This window comes from Stegodyphus dumicola, chromosome 1 (genome assembly GCF_044657685.1).
Source record: "Stegodyphus dumicola isolate Sdum_Otavi_A_Nest chromosome 1, ASM4465768v1".
Taxonomy (NCBI): Eukaryota; Metazoa; Arthropoda; class Arachnida; order Araneae; family Eresidae; genus Stegodyphus; species Stegodyphus dumicola.
In genome coordinates this window covers 205,657,190-205,679,058 of record NC_140768.1, presented here as the reverse complement: position 1 = coordinate 205,679,058, position 21,869 = coordinate 205,657,190, and the positions used below count along the sequence as shown (strand labels likewise).

The following is a 21,869-nucleotide window of genomic DNA, read 5'->3' as shown; positions in this document are numbered from 1 at the left end:
CAAAATTCCACGCACACTTCCCTACAAAAAGAATTCCAATCAGCTGCAGTCCTACTACTAATTTCTAAATCCGAAATCCAATAGTCAACTGGCAATCTATTCACCCAATAATAAGAAATCAATAAAATCTCACCCATACTCAAACGACTTTCAGCAAACCACGTACCCTTCCTTATACTCCGTTTCACAAAATGTGCATTTTCACCAGATTTCTTGCACCGCCATTCAAACTTATCACTAATATCCTTCCTTTCTCACAATCTCATTTCATTCCCACATTTTGGACATTCATACTTATCCGCAATTAAACCTACACTCATGTACCATTCAACCAATTCTTTTGAATTATCACACAAACGTATTAAAAATTTCGAATTTACTTTAGACAGCGCCATACAATCCCAAAATTATTCAACCCTACTTCACACAACACACAATGAAGCTTAATACAAAATAATATACATCCACAGATACTTCTCCAAATTCCCCCCTTTTCCGATTAAAGAACCGTAATTTGTCCATTAATATCACATGACATATCCCATGATCTCTTCCGATTAAAGAACCGTAATTCGTCCATTAATATCACATGACATATCCCATGATCTCTCATTTCCCCCACACAAAATAATGCATAATCGGAACTCAGTACTCCTCACATTATTACCAAAGTCCCAGGTAGTAACCTTTATTGCCTCCAAAATGTCGCCAAACTACCAGTTACCGTAATGTAAAGATCAACCAAGCGTGTTTCCCTTAAATGCTTTGCCACATTCAATTAAACAATCAGCTCATACTTAACAAATTCATGCATATTTATTTTATCCAAAATTTATTATTTTTATTGATGCCTGAATTTTTTACTTTTATTTTTTATTAATAAATGATATGATATTTTATGATTATCTGCAGCCCCCTGAAAAATATTCATAAAGCAATTATGCTATGTCATCAAAATGTATTTATATCGGGTAACCCAGGCATCCGCAGCAGATGAGCACCATCACTTGCAAATTTGATGTCATTAGTATTTCTCCCCCCCCCCCAATAGAGTGCACTTTTTTCTTGTAAGGAATCGTAAGGCATTTTGCCTAAATAGAATGCAGAAATTCATATTCAGTGAAATTGTACTTTGTCAATGATCAAACTTTATGGATCAAATTCTGTGCAGTTCTCTGATACTTTTTAAGTGAAAACAAGTCGCTGTGTAAATGGGAAAGCAACCACATGTTTAGTGCCAAATTTATGTGATTCTTAGTTGTATTTTTAAGTGAAAACAGATTGCTGTGTACTTGAGGAGGAGGATGATGTGTGCAGTGTCAAATTGTACACTATGCCAGTTTTTGCATTTTGATATATACATATTTTTAAACCAAAACAGCTTGCTATGTGAGAGGATAACCTCCAAAAAAAGGGGGAAATAATATTCTTTTTTTTTTTTTATAAATTAATATTATTTGATAAATGTCTGGCAGCTAAGGGAAAAAAATATTTTATATTATTGCTCACATTTCAATAAAAATAGAGTTTCAGATGTAACTTGGCAGTATGTGGTAAATTAAAAACACACATCTTGAGTACTACACTGCATTAACCTTCTGAGGAGCATAGGTTTTTGGATCTGTCATGACCTGTACTTATGCAGCATTTATTAGCAAAATTTATATAATTACTTACTTTAGCCTCTATTTCCATAATTAAGATTACATTTACATTATTAAAGAAAGTAAGAAAGCAAAATAGCTTAAGTTATAAGCTAATATGTATCAAGTAATAAAAAAATCTCATGACTGGATAAAGCCAGTCATTCCACTCAGATAGTTAATAAGATAGTATTTTAACTACATAATGGGTGTGCACAAGCAGTGGCCTACAAGTAATTTTAGGAGGGAAATATTCTTTTAGGAGGAACAGGTTCTTTTACCTCATGGAAGCATAGCTTCTCTGTTTGAGAAGATTAGTGGTTTTATTGACAGGTTTATGCTGAAAAATTCTTTAGTCATCATACTAGGGGTATCGCTTTCATTTGGGTAATGTTTGTTCTCTACATGGAATCTGAAGTCCAAGATTGCTTGTTTGGCATTATTTCCTTCTAAGGATGATGCAGGTAAATTGTGGGTTTTTGATTAGAAAATATCATAGATACCCCAGTTCTTGATTTAAACTTTTACCTAGCATGTCACACAGTGATTTCAGTGTGTGATTTGTGTGTGTTATTCATAAAGCCAAAAGTTGGATTTTTAAAAAGTATTTAAGAATCTTCAATACTTGTGTTCAACTGTAATATTTTCAGTTATCTGTACCTTCTTCAAGTAGTTGCATTAATTTTCTTATGCAGCAGAAAATTAATTTATTTTCTTATGCAGATTTTTTCTCCCACTAATTTTCATTTGTGACTTGGACTCTAATTTTATTATTTTTAAATTTTTCAGAGAGGCTTAGAAGAAAAGACTTGGAAATTGTCAAAGCTATCAGGGAAAAAGAGAAAATATTAGCAGATATCTTCCAGGTCACTGAAGAAGAGTTCAGTATCCCTTCGGAAGTAAGTTTGATAGAAGTGCTTGTTCTGCCTCCCACATTTATGCATACATAAATTAAGTTCCAGTTATATTTTAAAATAAAAGAAATTTAATGCCCTTATGACAGGATATTTTTGTTAAATAGGAGACGTATTCGGAAACTAAATACCGTTTTGGGGGGGGGGAAGTAAAACAATTTTTTCGAATCCAATTTTATTTTTACATGAAAATACATGTCTTAAACTATTTTTCAACATATTTTCCGCCAATGATCAAACACTTGTCATAGCGGGTGACCAGTTTTTGTATACCATCATCAAAGAAACTTCCCGCTAGTTTCGATAACCACGACTCCACAGCATTTTTCGTGTCATCATCAGATCCAAAGCGCTTGCCACCAAGCTCGCGCTTCATGTGCAGGAACAAGTGATAGTCGGACGGTGCCAAGTCTGGGCTGTACGGCAGGTGATCGAACTGCTCCCAATGAAACTGTCGAATTAACGATTGAGTGACACCAGTAGTATGGGGCCGAGCATTGTCATGGAGCAACACAATTCCTTTACTGAGCATTCCTCTTCGTTTGTTTTGAATGGCATGCCTTAGTTTTGTTAAATATCGTGCCGCATTAATGGTTTCACCACTGGGAAGAAATTCAGTAAGCAAAACGCCTTTCCTATACCAGAAGACAGTACACATGAATTTTGTGATGACATTGTCACTTTAAACTTTTGTTTTTTCGGAGAATGAGTGTGTCTCCACTCCATTGATTGTTGTTTCGATTCTGGTGTGAAATGACACACCCAAGTTTCATCACCTGTCACAATTTGGTTTAAAAAGTTTTCTCCCTCATCACTGTACCGCACGAGAAATGTCAGGGCACTACCAAGTCGCTTTGTTTTGTGAACATCAGTGAGCATTTTTGGAACCCATTGGGAACACAGTTTGCGATAATTCAAGCGGTCAGACAAAATTTCGAACAAAACAGTACATGAAATTTGTGGAAATGCCTCTGAAAGAGTTGTCATTGTGAAGCGTCTGTTCTCATGAATTGCTTCATGAACTTTCCTTACCAAATCATCAGTGACAATAGAAGGCCGACCACTCCGAGCCTGGGCGTGGACATTTGTTCGACCTGCATTAAACATTCTTACCTACTTTCTCACCATTCCATCACTTATCGCGTATTCACCGTAAACTTCTGTCACTTGACGATAAATTTCGGCCGGTTTAACATTCCTCGCGTTCAAAAATTTAATCATGGCACGAATCTCACAGTCAGCGGGAGAACTAATTGTTTTAAGCATTTTGAATGTGCACAGCAAACTGAAAACACAACATAGAGCAACCAAAATGGCGGCAATTGAAAGTCAGTGAACAAGAAAGACTAGTGCGCATGCGCGGGACGCCTACCACAACACTGCAATGGCGCTAGAATGAAATGGTACTTAGTTTCCGAATACGCTATGTACATACATACATGATTTTATGAATAAATTTCTTCTTTTAGATTTCAACTGAAGCCAAGGATGCTACATCTTCAGAATTAATTATGATTGCTGTTCAGCAAGGTAAGCTGTTTTTGTCACCCAAATGATATTTATACGAATTTTTTTATTTTTGTAAAAAGAATTTTTTCATGTGTACTTTTTTTTTTTGTACTGTTTTTGTACTTTGTTTAGGAACTATTTTTTTAAATGTAATCATATTGTTGCCATGATAATGTCTGTTAATTTTGCATGTATTAATTTTGTATTTTTTGGGGGGGGAGGGGGATATGTCTCTTCATTTTTGTTAATTTCTTTTATCAGCTCTACCATTTTTAAAAAAGAATTCCACTTTAAAGAACTAATCATGAAAGTTCACTAAACAGCTAATTTTTACATAATTCTTAATAGCTTGGCTTCAAGTACTGTAAATTTGGGAGAGGAGATTTGGTCTTATTAATACAATCTTTCAACATATTTTCTGTGAATCAGAGAACTAACAGTCATGAAAGCTTTTGTTTTAAATCAACTTTTTTTGGTGAGCTTTTTCTTTTGAAATTTAGGGACACATTTTAAATAATAAGAGGCTGATGTGTATTTTTTCAAATATTTCATAGGTATATTTTCATTGGTATTCAGTAGTCTCTTTGTGCATTAAGTAGGGTTGAGAATGACATTATTATTTTATCAAAATTTTAAATTTTTCTTTCAACGTAGTCTTTGCAAGCCATTGTTAAAACTCTGCTGCCATGAGTTGGTCTTATATGATATTAATGAATCTTCCAGAGAGGAAGGAAATTTTTCATAAGCATGCAATGCAAGACTTGCATTCCAAGGGCCGAAGAAAAAAAATATATTAAAAGATATTAAAAAATATTATTTTGCTGAATTTAAGTAGCACTGGAAATATACTCAGCCTTTCTGTTTGTGCTTGTTGTTAGATCTACATTATATCAAAAACCTTTCATTTGGAATTTTGCATAGTATTTGAGTTTTGATTTTGTTTGAAAATTGATTTTGTGAAATTAAAATTGTAAGCAAATTATGCTAGGGGTATTAATTTAGAGATTAAACTGCACAAACCATGTTTTTACACAAAGGGTAAAAGAAAAATGGATGAAGTGTTTTTCAAGATCAGTGCAAAATTACATACTCTTTTGACATTGTGTAGAATAAAATTGTGGGTTTTAACTGTAGTAATCTTAAAAAATTATGTTTTTTCCTTAAGGCTTATACCTTTATCATAATTAATGCCTTAAATGTTAAGTTGCGGTGAGAACTAATTATTTTTACAATTATAGGTACAGTCAAAAGTCGTTAATTCGGACACCCATAATCCAGAATGATCTATAATCCGGACCTCAAAGCTAAAAAACTTTCTGCGCATGCATCGCGTAGATGCATGCGCATAGGCGTTTAGGTGCGCGCGTAAGACCTTTACGGCTGCGAATATGCTTGTGCGCATGCTCATAAAACGTTTACGCATGCGCGTTTAACGTATAACGGACGGTGTAAGCTAAGCTAAAATTATCTAATTCAGTTAATGTTGCAGATTGCGTTTTTCCTTAATCTTCGAATTGGATCCGGTTTATTATTTTTTGCAGACTGTTAGAGCAATTTTATAAAACTAAGCTTTAACTTTTGATTATTTCAAATAGAATTTCCGATATATATTTGTTTATATGTAAAGGATCTAAAGCGAAAGTATGTTTCGAAATCCGAAATCTGTTTATCAATTTCACGCTGCTCGGCGGGGGGAACGCCGCGGCGCGCAATGAATTGGAAGTTGATCTGTCAGCACTATCCTTATCTTCAGGGCAGATGTTTTTATTTTATTTGGCTTATAATTCCTTACCAAATGTAGTATTTCATCTCGATGTACTCTGTCTTTGATACGATTTAAAACAAGTTCCTTGTCATTATAATTCGCTTCCGATAGTGAAGAAAGTGACAGAGGTTATTGAAAACGAAAAAATTTCGATTGACAAATTAGTCTGTGTTCTCGACACAGCAATTATAGGACTTGAACAGCAGAACTTTGTAACTAAACAAGAAATTATGTCTGTTTAATAGAATTAAAGAGAAAGTATTATCACATGAAACGAAGCAACTTAAACAACTTACATTGAAAGAAATGTTTAATAAAGTAAACAAATAAATATTAAGCTTTTTCTTTTTGTAAATTTTGATACCCTTTAGATCATAATTATTCTTTATTTCATAAATTACGGTTTCATATTTTTAATTTTGTAATTTCTGCATGCCATCTTACCTGATTTAAACTGATGATCCAGAAAAATCAGTAATCTGGAATCGCCGAAGTCCCGACGAGTCCGGATTAACGACTTTTGACTGTATACACATGTGTGTATTCTTTCTGTATGTGTCAGATAAAAATTTAATAAATAAGAAAAATTAGTTATTATTATTTGTTCTCAATTCTATCCCACTTGTGAAATTTTCCCTGAAAATTTTGAAGGTTTTCATGTTTTTTTTTAAAATTTTAAGCTAAAAGTAAGTTATTTACTGTGAATTAAAATAACATGCTGAATAATGATTATTGGACAAATTATAGCAACAAGAATCAGCATAATATTCATGAATTTGCAGAACTAGTTTCGAAGGTATAAATACAGAACCTTGTTCTTCGGTTGCAGAAGCACAAATGTCAAAAGAGAAGCCAGTGATAATCTAAGGTAAGGTGTTAAAAATGAGAGGAAGGAAGTCAAGCTACTCATGCCATCTGTTGACAAAAAATGAAAACAACGATAGAGAAGCCAGTGATAAGCTAAGGTACGATGATAAAAATGAGAGGAAGGAAGTCAAGCTGCTCGTGGCATCTTTTGACAAAAAAAAATGAAAACAATGATGAAATAATTTCCTTAAAAGCTGAGGGAAGCTGATTGGAATTGGAATCATTAACTAGAACTTAAGATTTTTATGAATGTGAAACATGTCTAGAAATTCTAATTTGCCAGCAGAAGATGTTTTTGAATTATTTTGGCTGCAGAAAAATAAAAAAATATGATTTTCTTGACTAACAGTATTAAGCAGCAGAGGATTTATGTTTTTTTTTTTTTTTTTTTTTTTTTTCCCTTAACATATGCCTGATGTTCTTTAGTGCAAAATTTTACCAATGCAAATTAAACCACATTGGCAAGGAATCCTGTATGTACACCAGGAGTTTATGTATCTGGAATGCGATCTGCAAGTATTAATTGTGAATTTTACTGACCGAAGAGAAAAGTGTTAGAAAGTTAAATTTCTGTAAAATATGTGCAGTTTTATGAATAATTGATGGAAAGAAAGGAATAATAGCATAATTCTTATTATCTCTAAAAACAAGAAGGTGCTTTTTGATGTTTTCAGATGAGAATTTATTAACCTCTTCATCAGTAATGTTAGATGAAAAGCCTCTGTCAATATCAACTACTCTTAAGTAATTTAGTTCTTTATCAAGAGCTGATTTGGAGAAGCAAACCTGAAGTGCACAGAAGATAAAAGAATAAAATAAAGTTAACTTCTGTTTAGTTGAATGACATGATTTGAAGTGTGGTGGAAGATAGACAGATAAAGATTTACAGTAAACAGCAATACTGAAGTTGGATATGTTGCATGTGACCCAGATGTTGACAAACGAAAGAGAATTGGATGTCTCAAATTAAAAAGTAAGCTGAATAGAAGGATGAATGGAATTCATTATTAAAAGAACTTTATTTAAATCAACTTATTACTGTCAAAAAGGGTAAAGGTATCATTAGTGTAGTGGAACAACATGGGAAAGTTTAAAATTTCAAGCAGTTTTGATTCATATTAGAATTAAATTTTTAATGTGTGTTGTCTATCAGCTAACAATGTATTAACACCTCGTGGAGGTGTTTTCCTGCCAAATCCTCACCAGGAGTAGGCGATTTTTTTTTTTCCCCTGTTTGTGCGCAAAATTACTTCTGTGGTTTTTAATTTTTTTTTTTTTTTTTAAATTTTTAGTTTTTCTCTAAAAATCAACTTTTTAATTTGCTTTAAGTAAAAGTAGTTTCTCAAAAATCAAAAACTAAGAAAATCAAGATTTTAAAGTGGGATATCTTAAAAAGCACTATCTTTTGTGCAAGGGTACATTGCAAAATTTACACGTATACTCCATAACGTTGCATTTTTTTCCTGACAGCACACACAACATTGACACAAAGTATTTTTCTTTCTCCCCCCCCCCAATTCCCGTGATGGGTTCTAATGTATGTTTCCTCATATCCATGGATAGCCTCCCTGGAAACTCTTCCTTTGCTGCTGTTTTTCTAATGCCAGATGTTGATGGTATTATTTCTTCCGGTTCTTGATCAACTTATGGAGTATTTTCATCATTAAGCCAATGGATACCTAGAAGTTTCAAAAAATGTTTTGCACCTTATTTTCTTTTCCTTCATGGAATTACGAATAATGCACACTTTCTAAGATACATAGCAACTCTTTTAGTCCATTTAGTTATTTATCTTAGAATGAAGCAATATGATAGATACTGGTCAGCCCAATCAATGCCTTTCATGTACTTATTTTAGTCAATCAGTGTCTTAGATTTCATTATTTTTCACTTGCGTTTCTGTCAATATTATGACTTTCTTTCATTGTAGATGAATGTATTGTCGATATTAGAGGCACTGTTTTCAATGTTTACTGTACTTGTACTAAAATGTCTCTTTTTCTTCTAAAAACCATTTCTTCTCTTTTCTATGAAATTTTTTTAGGCAATCTGGAAAGTCCTCTGTTTTTTCGAATAGTGATGCAAATTTTAATTCTATTGTGTTATAGCTTTTCATTATTTACCATGCTATTGTGATAGTTATCCATGCAAACATGGTGTCGCAAGTCTGTATAAGGTGATACAACCATTTAAATTGTTTCTGTCAATCGCTTTCCTTGAGCACAATGTATTTCAAAATGACACATGTAGTCTATAGTACTTTCGCACAATATATGAACTAGAATTACTTATTTTTCAATTTTCATTATGTTGTAAACTGAAGAATAACCTCCCACCTCCAAGGAAGGACCCTTATAAACTTGGGAACAAAGTAAATCAGTATTGGTCTGATTTTTGAAAGCATATCTGATCTATCAGTCAAGTCTTCATTATTATTATAAGGGCCAGGCCTTCCATAAGATATAAAATTTGTCTCTCATTATTATTTTTGGAAAAAATTGGTGTTTTTATACATGTATTGCATGCTTCAATAATCCTCTTTTTGTTCATTACATATTTGTCCTATTAGAAGAATGAGCCTAAAAAATTTCTTCAGGTGTTGTATTGTGATGTCTTTCCATTTAAGGGCTTTCTTGGAAGTTGTGAATTTATGAAGATTTTAGTAATAATATCTATTTGATTCCTTTCTCTAAAAGGAATGTAAACAAATCGTATCTGCTACACATTTTTGTATTTAATACTGACTGAAAACTCTTCGAAGACTGGGGGTTTGTATACTCACAACCATACTTCTCGAGAATCAGAATCATCCGAATCCAGGCCTGAATCAGAATTACTTGAAATTCTTCATTGGATAATAGTCCTAGGACGATGTATAATAATGTTGTTACTAGAATCATCATCAATAACCTTGTCCTCACAATTTGATGAACTATCTACACACAATTCTTCATCATCATGTTCTTTTTATTAGTTTCTATCCTTAGGAATTTACTGTGAAAAAATGTCAAATTTGGCTGGGAACACACTACGAATTGATGCTCCTAATGATGAAGTTCAATTATGCAGACGTATTTGTGGACAACATGTGATCAGCGTGCACTTGGCTAGATTGTCAGCTGTATGTAGTGTGTCCGCTGCTCAGCTTCCCAGATTTATTCAATGCATAGCTGGAACCTCCAGTGTTGAGTGCAGTATTCATTGTAGCATAACAGCATCAGCAAAAGCAGCATTCATACGAATGCAATGCAATGCATGTTTTAATCTTGAAATGTATGGGTCTCAACTTAGTGCTCAATGTGTACCCAAACTTGTTGTAAAAACATTAAAAAGCCCGCTGATAAAAATAGTCCACTAATAATTCATAGAAAATGATTTTTATTGTTACCCCTGCTTGATTGCCAATTGCAGTTTTTACTTTCATTAAATTAAATCATTTAAGAAGTACAACTTCACAGAATGTAAATTTGGCATTGGCGAAATGTCATATTTCTAAAGAAATGCAATGCTTTTCTTTTTCATCAGTTTGCAAATTACGCAGTCTCATTATGATTCATTACAACAAAAACAAATGCACTCAATGCAAAAAGAAATCAGAAAAATTACTTTTACATTTTGAATGTGCTAATCCATGTATATTCAAATTCATGTTTGCTACGTGCATACTTGAATTACCACATATTGTATTTATTTGCATATTTCTCTCCCTCGTGTGCTTTTCCCGCTAGTGTTAGCATATGATTTAGAAACCTGCAATTTATAGTAACAATGTATGCACAAATAAAAGGGAAATATTTTGTGCAAAGTTTTAAAAAAAAGTTGATACATTTTTTTTAAAATATATAATATAATGAATGTTCTTAATATATGTCTGTATGCTTTATTTATCATTTAAGCTATCCCTGCAGAAATACTATATGTCGCATATTTTTCTCCTTCCATTTTTAAGCAGTAGGAAAGGGGGGGAGCACATGAGTAAATTACCGTAAATCTTTTTCAAATGAGTTCTTTTATACAGCTTTTTGTTTGAGATGTAGATAATCAGAAAATACATTTAAAAATGTTTTTTTTTTTTTTTTTTTTTTTTTTTTTAGCAAACAAGTTAAGCTCTCTAATAAATGAAGGCTTAAACTTTGCTGAGGATGCACCAGCAATTGAAACAAATGGTAATTTTCATTATTATTTTTCATTCCAGCTGCAGTATTGACAGTGATTCTCTTCTCTACCCCCCAAATAATTTAGAGTATTAATAAATTCATTCTCAAGCAAAATTTTCTGTTTTTGAAATTTTTTCAAATTTATTTTTATTAACTTCTATATCAGAAGTAGAACTATTTTTTCTAACTTCTTTTTAGATTTTGTTTACAATTAACAATATGTGTATGAAATTGTTTATGTAGAAGCTAGTGCATAAATCGTTGTAATGTGGGAAATTTATTATACAAACAATTTAAGTGCATTTCTGAAGAACATTTGTGATCCTAAATGTTTGTAAACTGAAACTATTTTTGGCATAAGAATTAATGTAAAATGGATTAATCCATTTCTTGACCATAGATGATTGCTCATTTAAAATGTACAATAGTACCATGTGCACAGTTTCATAATACTGACCCCTTCCCCACAAAAAAAGTGTCTTTAAGATTTAAAAAAGGTAAACATAATATTAAACAGATAAAATTAAAGAAATTTAATTTTACTGTGCCTGTGTGAAAGAAAATACATGATATAAGTGAAAATGATGAGGAAGAGAAACAGAAGAAATGTTATTATTTCGATTGTAAGGATGATAATGACCTGGATACTGAATTTTAAGTCCTACAATGCAGATAACTTAATGAATTATCACTACATCTAAAATAGTATGATAAAGGTTTTGTGAAGGTTAAAATAACCTTTTTATTTAGTTTGAATTTTTAACATAGAAGGCATGACTTGTGCCACAAATTAGCCACTACATGTGACGATATAAATTTTAAAAATAACAATCGGTTCAATTTAATGTGTGTCTAAGACTACACAGGCAATCAACTAAATTGGCTCAAGGAATTTTACCAGGGCATAAGTTTAAAGTATCGGTTGCAAGAAAATGTAGAACTGAGATAATCACTTTTAGACAAAGCTGGCAGAATTGTAATAGCATGGTATGAGTGTCAGAAATTATGACTAAGATTCAAAAACCCTTAGCTTGTATTCACTAAAAGCTAATTTGAGTTTGTGATAAATACAGAAGGGAGAAGTCAAAGTAAAGATCAAAATCATAGTAACTAGTTAGTGAACATAAGTATGATACATGATGAGTTTTTTTCCCATAAAAACATCAGGGCATCTTTTAATGTTTTGTTTCTTATTTCCATTTGCCTCTGTTTGAGACTCACTGGGCTACAATTTCACTAAAAATTTGTCCAGTATGATTTGTTGTCTATGCCTTAAAAATATTTCTAAAGTGAGACATGGTATGAGCTATTTGAAAATGTTTATATTGTAGATTTCTGCTGGTTTATCAGGGTGATATTGTTGCTAATGAGAGTTTGGACCATAGAATATTAAAATTATATTTCTTAAAGTCTCCAAATGTTAATTCTCGATGAGGGGTTATCTGAAATAAATTATCTGTTGCTAACTTGAGCATTTGTAGCTAGAGACATAGTTCATCACCCAAGCTGTTTGTTCAAATAATTTGTTCATAATGAAATGGGTTCATGATTCAACGTTCACTGTATATTTCTTTCGAGTTCAGTGTAGCAAATATCGACTTTGTCTTTTTAATTTTGGGGCCTCTGTGCTATTAATTTATTATTAAAAGTTACAGCAATTATATTGTATTAATATGTGTTATATTGTTTAATCCATAGCCTTGTCTGTTGAAGAAAGTGCCAGTAGCATCAGTGTTAGTCCAGTATTACCAGATAAATTCAACTCTTTGAATTACTTCTGTAGACTGCAAGGCATTTCTCATCGTAATCTTTTGCCAATATCTACATCTTTAAACTGTTGTCTTGTTCAGTTAATGGTAAGCATGTAATCTGACAAAATATCAAATAAAGTATTAAGTATAAAAAATTAATAAAATTTGGTAATGAAATGAATATGTAAATGAAAAAATAATAATAATAGTGCAGATTTTCATAAGGAAAACAAATTGAGCAAAATACTGGTTTGCATTGTTAGGTTGAAGATAAAGTAATTTGGTTTATTTTTTAAATATCAGAATTTTTTATAATTGGGGAAAACTAGTTAAGCTGTTATTGTAAATAATTATGTATAAATATTGTGATCCTCTTTTAATGGCAACAGAAGGATAGCTTGAAAGTTAGAAATAAATATAAATCATAGATTGTGTTAGATACTGTGCTTGTGATACCCAGTTAAGTAGCCAACCAGTCTGTATATCTGTATTTAAATTTGGATATCTTGAATGATTTGTAATGAAGGTAAAGTTAATGTACTGTAATAGTCATTATACTAACAAGTAAAAATTATCAGTAAGCTTGGCAATTTTTTTCCTCTCCAAAAGAGGGATGGGGAAAGTAATTTACTTTATAGAAATGTGCTTCTAATTACAACTTCTTCTAAGAACGGAACTATTAATATAATAAAAGTTATGAGTATAAATATTTTATAACCTGAAGGTTATAAGATATCCTTCTATAGATAATTAATGTAACTCAATAAGGAGACATTTAAAATTGTTAAGGTAGCTTCTCAAGGTTATAAATATATATATATATAAAAGAAATTATTAGCATTAAAGGAATTTAGTAGATACAGTTAAATAATTTTGTACTTAATGATGCAATTTATTAAATTAAAATATTCTACTTTCATTACAGTTAGGTTTCTTATTAGATCACTCTGTATGTTATGATACACTTATATTATGATGTCTAGATATTTATAATAAACTTAATGAAATTAAAATACAGTAGAAGTCCAGAAATCCGCAAAGCATGGGACTAGAGGTTGTGCGGATTTTAGGGCAGAAAAGATAAATGGTAATATTCAGATTAAAAGTGAAAAATAAATAAGGCGTTATTAGATACATTTAATTAAATTATTATATACATTAGTGCAATAATTTATTATATGCATTAAATTATTATTGCATGTATAAATTGAATATATAATTCATTGTATTATATGTACACAGCATCGTGGTTTGCCGATTTCGCCTCATGCAAAGATTTCCGGTTTCGGATTCCGGTGTTAGAATCACTGTTGCTGTAAAATTTCAAACAGCTTTTCTGTATTTTCCCGTATATCGTACACAATCATGTCGCAATTCCCTACGATTCTGCTATAAACCGAGGAGTAGCACCTGCCTCCATCTTTTGCAGAATTTGCACTTTTGGCATTACCGTCAATGCAACGTGTTTACGTTTTTCAATGTTGCAAGCAGTAAAATCATGAGCGCGTTTTTTTATCTGTCATTGTATTAAAAAGGTGCTGAAATTTAAAATATTCTTAATTTATCCAAAAAATATTAAATATTATTTAAAAAAAACGGCAGCACTAAAATAACAAAATACAACAATGTGAATTGTGGACTTGAAAAAAAGAGTTGAGTAAATCATCTGCTTTTTTACCTCAATGCAGATTAGAGGTAAAAAAACTTTTATCATGATGTCAGTAATTTGGTATTTCTGTTATGATTAATTATTATTCGGTAATTATGACGTCATTATTCGGTTAGTATTTTTCTTCGATTATTTCATGTTGTGGTTTCCGGAACCTATAAACTGATTGTTTATATTTTGAGAGGCAACACGGATTTCAGGAGTTGGCGGATTTCAGGTCGGCGGATTTTCGGTATTTGACTGTATGTAATTTTCATTACTATTGATTTCTCATTAGATCAGTGTATTTAGTTTGTTGCATTAAGTTTAATATAGAAATGTAAATTTTCTTTGTAAATTCAAAGACTCTTTTAAGAAATAAAAATTTTTAGTTGAATTTTCGGTATTTGACTGTATGTAATTTTCATTACTATTGATTTCTCGTTAGATCAGTGTATTTAGTTTCTTGCATTAAGTTTAATATAGAAATGTAAATTTTCTTTGTAAATTCAAAGACACTTTTAAGAAATAAAAATTTTTAGTTGAATTTGATGTAATTAATTATCTTTGTAGGCCTTTTAAATCATCAATGTATTTTTTTGAGCAGTTCTGTATTTATGTTAACTAATATTAATACTGTATTTGTGTGCACATACGTTATATACGTAGCGTATTCGGAAACTAAGTACCGTTTCATTCTAGCGCTGTGGTAGGCGTCTCACGCATGCGCACTAGTCTTTCTTGTTCACTGACTTTCAATTGTCGCCATTTTGGTTGCTCTATGTTGTGTTTTCAGTTTGCTGTGCACATTCAAAATGTTTAAGACAATTAGTTATTCCGCAGACTGTGAGATTCGTGCAATGATTAAATTTTTGAACGCGAGGAATGTTAAACTGGCCGAAATTTATCGTCAAGTGACAGAAGTTTACGGTGAATACGCAATAAGTGATGGAATGGTGAGAAAGTGGGTAAGAATGTTTAATGCAGGTCAAACAAATGTCCATGCCCAGGCTCGGAGTGGTCTGCCTTCTGTTGTCACCGATGATTTGGTAAGGAAAGTTGATGAAGCAATTCATGAGAACATTGTTGACGTGTATCCTTTATCACGGACCGAAGTAAGGCAAGCTTGCAATTTAACAGAATTCTTGAAACGCGACTCGAAGGTTTTTGATTAGATTTGATTTGAATAAAATTGGGGATCAATGTTTTACATTTACATTTAAGTAAAAAGTCAAGATGATTCAGGAATTATTGCTGTTTCAGGCGTAATTTAGTGAAATGATTAATGGATTTTGTACTTTATTTGATTTTCTGCATTGTTTATCATGCCTTCATCCGTTAATCGTTTCACTAAATTACGCCTGAAACGGTAAAAATACGTCAAATAGGTCAAATAGGGATACATGTCAACAATTGTCCAAAATTGAACATGAACTCTATAAGCTTCATCTGGAACTCTCTAAAAATCATATCCAAAATTCACTGCCCTTGAACAAAAGTCTTGGTCTAGAACGGAGAATGCAGTTAACCGTCATAAAAACACCCTTGCAGTTAAATTCGAAAAACTTTTTTACAGTCTTCCAGTTCAAGTAGTTCAAAAAATCTTCCCATTGTAAACATCAAGCCAATAGTTAATATTTCTAATGTTAGTCTTTCAGAAGAACAAGAGAGAATTCTAAAATATAATTTTAACTTCTCACAAACCTGTAAACCCTTGATTCCAAAGATTTTGGCTCCTATCGAAAAAGCTTTTAAGTTCAGTAAAGTTTCAGATTCACAGAAAGAAATGATTAGGCATCTTATCGCTCATAATGTGAAATTCAATAATAAACCTTTGAAACCAAATCTAACTGCCAGAGAAAGAGCTACAATGCACGAAATTCATTCTAACTCGGATATTATCATTTCAAAGGCTGACAAAGGTGGCCAGATAGTTGTCATGGATAAGAACACTTACATCGATGGTGTCACTAAACTCTTAAACGAAGGACCATATAATCCGATCCCTAAAGATCCTTCACCTTCGGACTTGTCCAAAATAAAAACTGCGATCAAATCTTCGCCAAACATTTCAAGCAACTTAAAACATTCGCTTATCCCATCTGTTGCGAATTGTGCCAGATTATATGCTCTTCCCAAAATTCATAAAAGTTGTATTCCTTTCCTCCCTATTGTATCAAATTTAGGTACTGCCTCGTATCCATTAGCTAAATATTTAGTTTCTAGATTTTCCACTCTATTAGACAATAACATTTACACCATAAAAAATTCAATAGAGTTTGTAAAAAAGGTTAAAAACATTTCTCGTAGTAATTTACTCATGGTTTCTTTTGATGTAAAATCATTTTTCAGCAATGTCCCAGTGGAGGGTGCATTAAGATGTCTAGAAACCAGACTTCGCGAATTTCATTTCTCTTGCATCGAAATTGATGAGCTAATTTCTCTCACTCAACTCTGTTTGAAACAAACACATTTTGTTTTCCAAAATAAATATTACAAGCAAACTGAGGGATTAGCCATGGGAAGCCCCCTCAGTCCCATCCTGGTTGATATCTACATGCATTATTATGAATCAAAATTGTTTAAAACTTTTAACTTCCGGCCATGGTTCCGCTATGTAGACGATACTTTTACCCTGTTTAAAGGTAATAAAGAGGATTTAGATAAAGTTCTTTCAACAATGAATTCTATTGATCCTGCTATTCAGTTCACTTTTGAACTTGAGACTTGCAAATTCTCTTCCGTTTCTCGACATTCTGGTCACACGTAACACATCCAACTTCAGTACTACGGTTTACTGTAAACCTTCATCGGTTTGCCTTCCACCACACTTTAAATCATGTCATCTGACTAAACTAAAGTTAGCTTCATTTTATTCCTATGTTTTCTGTGCTCTTCAAGTTTGCTCCTCCAAACTAGCCCTTGATGAAGAACTAAATTATTTAAAAGCAATAGCTATTGACAGGGGCTTTTTACCCAACATTATTAATCAAGCAGTTAAAAAATTCTCATCTCAACACACTAAAAGCCACACTCTTATTTTAGGAGATTATAAAAATTCTGTTGTCATTCCCTTCTTTCCATCAACTAGCTATAAAGTTGAACATATTTTGCAGAAATTTAACTTAACGGGTTGTTTATTCTCCCATGAATAAAATTCCGACTTCCATACTCAAGGACCCCATTCCGGATATGAATTCCTGGGCTATTTATAGGATTCCTTGCCAGTGTGGTTTAATTTACATTGGCCAAACTAAGAGAGCCTTAAAATTTCGCATCAAAGAACATGAGGCATATGTTAGAAAAAAGGAAACACAGAAGTCTTCTGTTGCTCAACATTGTTGGTCCGAAAATCACACTTTCAATTTTTCTGCTGCCAAAATTATTCAAAAAACATCTTCCATTGGAGAACTGAATTTTCTAGAGGCATTTCACATTTATAAAAATCTTTCTGTTCTAGTTAACGATCCTAATTCCAATCCAAATTTGCCTTCGGTTTTTAAAGAAATTATGTTTTAGTTCTGGTTTCGCCAACAGATGGCACTAACTTGCTTATTTGTGTCCAGGCTTTCTTATCTTATCTAATCATTATTTCCTGTCTTGTTCATTTGCGGTTTTGCAGCTGAGGATGGTGGTTCGGTAAAACCATCAAAACTAGTCCTGTGAAAATTTTGTAAATATAACGCTGATTTTTGTTGTTTGACTTCTGAGTTAGTATTTATTCGGCGTGTTATTGTGTCTTAATTATATATTTTCATGTAAAATTGGATTTGAAAAAAATTGTTTTACTTTTTTTTTATTTTTTTAAACGGTACTTAGTTTCCGAATACGCCTCGTATATATCTGTGAATAACAGTTTTTTATAACTGCAATTAAAAAGTAAGCATATATGTAGAAAGAAATTTCAGTGTATTAGTAAATTGAATGACTGAATTATTAAAATCAATATTTTTGTCCTAGATTCTGTACTAGATTCTGTAAGGAAAAATGACTGTTTTTATGAATAAACTGATCACATTTTGCATGTGAAAATTACTCTTCTGTCAACTATTGAAATTAAAGGAAAGATTGATTTTAATTAAAAATTAATTTTTAATTAAGGAAGGGATTGGTATTACATAAAATTAATTTAGAACAAGCTGGTGTAATTAAACACGTTTATTTAATCTTGTTAAATTGAAAATGTAACTTCTCTGCATTATGTTTAGCTGCAAAGAAGATGCAGTTATCTGTGTTTTTTTAATTTTGTGCTAATAATATTTTGAACAGGCCATGATGCAGGATATCGAAGAAGAGCGAAGACAGTTACGTAAAGAGCTTGCAAATTATAGAGAACAAATACATCAGCTTCATGAAACTCATCGTCATTGTGTTGTTCCATCTCAGTCACCCAGTACATACTCGAGACCTAGCAGTTTTGTTTCAATTGCCTCCACAACGTCTGATGGTATAGCTGAGTTCTTTGAACATCAGCAGTTGTTTTCAGGTCTGGTTATTATTTATTTTGTTGCATTTTGTTGTTCTTATAATTCATCAATTGAATTAAAGTTATACTCCCTCTTCAAGTTTGCTTCTTTTTTTTAATGTTTTTTAAAATTGAATTTTTCTCATGTTGGTTGAATACACAGAGTGCAAATGCTTCTTAAAATACTGAGTCCTGGAATTGGCGTTTTTAAATACCTGATGAAAGTAGTTTTTTTTTTTAATAGTGTTACCTTAATTCTAGTAAATTTGCTTGGAACATTATTTCTCTAATTGAACTGTATTTGAAACCAGAGTTGCCAACTCTCCCGATTTAGGCGGGAGACTCCCGATTTTCGACCGCTCTCCCGCCAACCCGATTTACAATATATTTCTCCCGACTTTTTCTTATTCTTAATATTTCTCACGATTTTTATGCAACTTGGCTTAATACATTGTTATATGAATAAAAAAGTGCTTTTGGACGTCTGAAAGCAATTGAATTTTCTCTACATTATATCTAAAACAAAACCTTGTGAATCAGATAGCTTCTGCTTTGTGAGTGAGAGCATTCATTATACGTATCCAGAAACGTCATTCTCCAGTTCTCCAACAGGCTTCGAGCTCCACTGCGTGTCAGCTGGCATATATTAGCCAATGAGGACAAAGCAAGTTGTTATTTGGACGTTCTTTTTAGTTATTTCGTTCATTTTGTCCTGAATTGTGTTAGTACACATGGCTTAGGGAAATAGTTTTAGAAATTATCATCTTTTGTTACGCCTGCGAGAAAGGTAAAATACTCGTGTACGTTTCAAAAATCGCACACAGTTGACTTTCCTTCCATTATTTCCTCAAGGAAATGTAATAAATTTGCGATGTGTACTGCCTGTCGTTGCGATTTTTCGATTTCATATGTTGGAAGGGCGGATGTTCTCAAACATGTGCGTACACAAAAACACAAGGATAACATGAGTTGTTTTGAAAAAAACGAAAAATTAAATTTTTCTTCGGAAACAAAGGACCAAAAAGTTATTAATGCAGAATGTCTGTTCTCTGCCTTTTTACTGGAGCACAACCTGCTACTGAATGCATCGGATCACGCTGCAGCTTTATTTAGAAAAATGTTTCCCGATAGTGAAATCGCCAAGAAATACTCAAGGTGCAAGAATCAAAACAGGTGCAATTGTTAAAGAAATGGGTTTGAAAAATAAATCTTCAGTTATTGATTGCATTAAAACAGCTCCGGTCTGCCTCTCTACTGATGGAAGCAATAATACCGATTCAAAACTGTATCCAATTGTTGTTTCTTTTTTTGATCCAGAGTCTTCAGAAATTGAGTGCAGTTTACTTTATGTTCCCACTTTATAAGGACATTTGACAGGCTTTAATATAGCACAGCTAATTATTAAAACTTTAAAAGAAAACTGCAGGCACTCTGGATAATTGCTTAGCACTTGGTGCCGATAATGCACCAGTATTGGTAGGCTTGGAAGGCTGGTGTTGCAGGCATCTTAAGAAAGGAAAATTCAGATTATGAGGTGCACCTGTCACCTCTTAAATTTAGCAGCTGAAAAAGGGGCAACTTATTTACCAATAAATGTGGATGAACACATTGTTGATATTTATTATTATCTTGAAAGGAGTTCTAAAAGGAAGGAAAAATTAAAACAGTTCCAACAGCTGCATAACAGCAGTTTACAATTAGAAAACTTGGATGAAGTTATAAAATCAGCTACGATTGACACCCAGTGGAGTTTAATTGCAAAACTGAAAGGTGCTGATGGAATTTTAAAATATAGTGAACTGTCTAGAATTGTGTTGGTAATCTTGACAGTTCCCTATAGTAATGCAGAGTGTGAGAGGATCCTCAGTGTTGTTGCGAAAACGAGGACTAAATTTAGATCTAATATTAGAGATGGCACATTAGAAAAACTTTTATCAGCGAAAGCAGGCCTACGTGGCAATTGCTGTGAACACAATGATAAAGTTTCTTTCTTAAAGAAAGCAAAATCTGCCACTGTTTATAACATTTGTACGAAAACTGATTAAAGAGTCTTTTTTTTTTTCTTAAACGATGCGTGTAGTAAAAATTTTTTTATGTGTAAGGTATTTTGTGTTGCTTGCATTTAAGAATTAGTTACTACTTAAAGTTCATTCATTATTAAAAACTATATTTTTATCATTTAAAAAGTCTTTTTAACATTGTGAAAAATCTCCTGATTTCTTAAAAAAATCTCCTGATTTTTGAGTGTCATAGGTTGGCAAGTATGTGAAACATTTAACTCATGGGTCCAAGTTTTATTGTGTTGTACTAACCCTGAATACATGTTTGAAAATGAGGAAAAATAAGCATTTCTTTCTCCTAAACTACATTTTAAACACACTTTAGTGGAAAGAGGATAGAAATAATAAATTAAAAACCTTATCTTTAGTTTAATACAAGGTATTTCAAAACAACAAAAAACATTATTGCAAAATTTTAATTTCTTGCAATGTAAAAGTGCTATTCTAAGTCCAGCATTTGGGTGATGAGGCAAATGTCGTAGAATATATTAAAAGGATGAAATAATTGCAAAAAATTACTTGCTTTTCCTTTCTTGAATAACCTTTATTATTTTAACCTTTATTATTAAACTTTTATTATTAAAGTTTTGTAAATATTTTAGCTTGTATGAAACATGCATTTTTTTTACTGTGGGTACTAAACTTTTATGAATGTCCTTTTTCTTATTTCTGCTAGCATTCCTCTATTCAAAACATCTAGGGAAATGTCTTGTCTCATGTAAAGAACTTATAGAGTAACTCAGAGATACCCAACCATTTCGTACCTTAGAGTACAGTCTAGAATACTGGTGGTGCGGCGAATACCAGTATTTGAAACTGTATCTGTTTGCCTTTGTGTATTCTGTAAATATGTTATAGATATTCTTACCTATTGTTCTTCCTTTGATTAGTTATATTTTCAGTGTATCTTGCTTTTAATAAAATTAGTAAATAACATTCTCATCTTAACTGCTAACTGTGGAGTACCTAATTTATTTGTAAAGTTGTCAGATTATATTGAGAACCTATCATATATTTCAATCACGCTTTAGCTGTACTGCATGTCTTTTGCAATGGCATGCATTCCTATTGTGACAGTGTAATCTGACAA

The 21,869-nt window shown here is 32.2% G+C and overlaps 1 protein-coding gene across 3 annotated transcripts in view; it reads left to right on the top strand.

Annotated features, from left to right (window-relative positions):
* The window catches only part of RhoGEF2 (Rho guanine nucleotide exchange factor 2), a 265,990-nt gene that overhangs the window by 229,602 nt on the left and 14,519 nt on the right, over positions 1–21,869 (top strand). For all 3 annotated transcript variants that reach the window (XM_035365908.2, XM_035365907.2, XM_035365909.2), the window contains exons 35-39: positions 2,433–2,542; positions 4,027–4,087; positions 10,793–10,864; positions 12,554–12,711; positions 18,524–18,740. In XM_035365908.2, the coding sequence (XP_035221799.2) occupies positions 2,433–2,542; positions 4,027–4,087; positions 10,793–10,864; positions 12,554–12,711; positions 18,524–18,740 (618 nt within the window). The remainder of the gene's footprint in view (positions 1–2,432; positions 2,543–4,026; positions 4,088–10,792; positions 10,865–12,553; positions 12,712–18,523; positions 18,741–21,869) is intronic.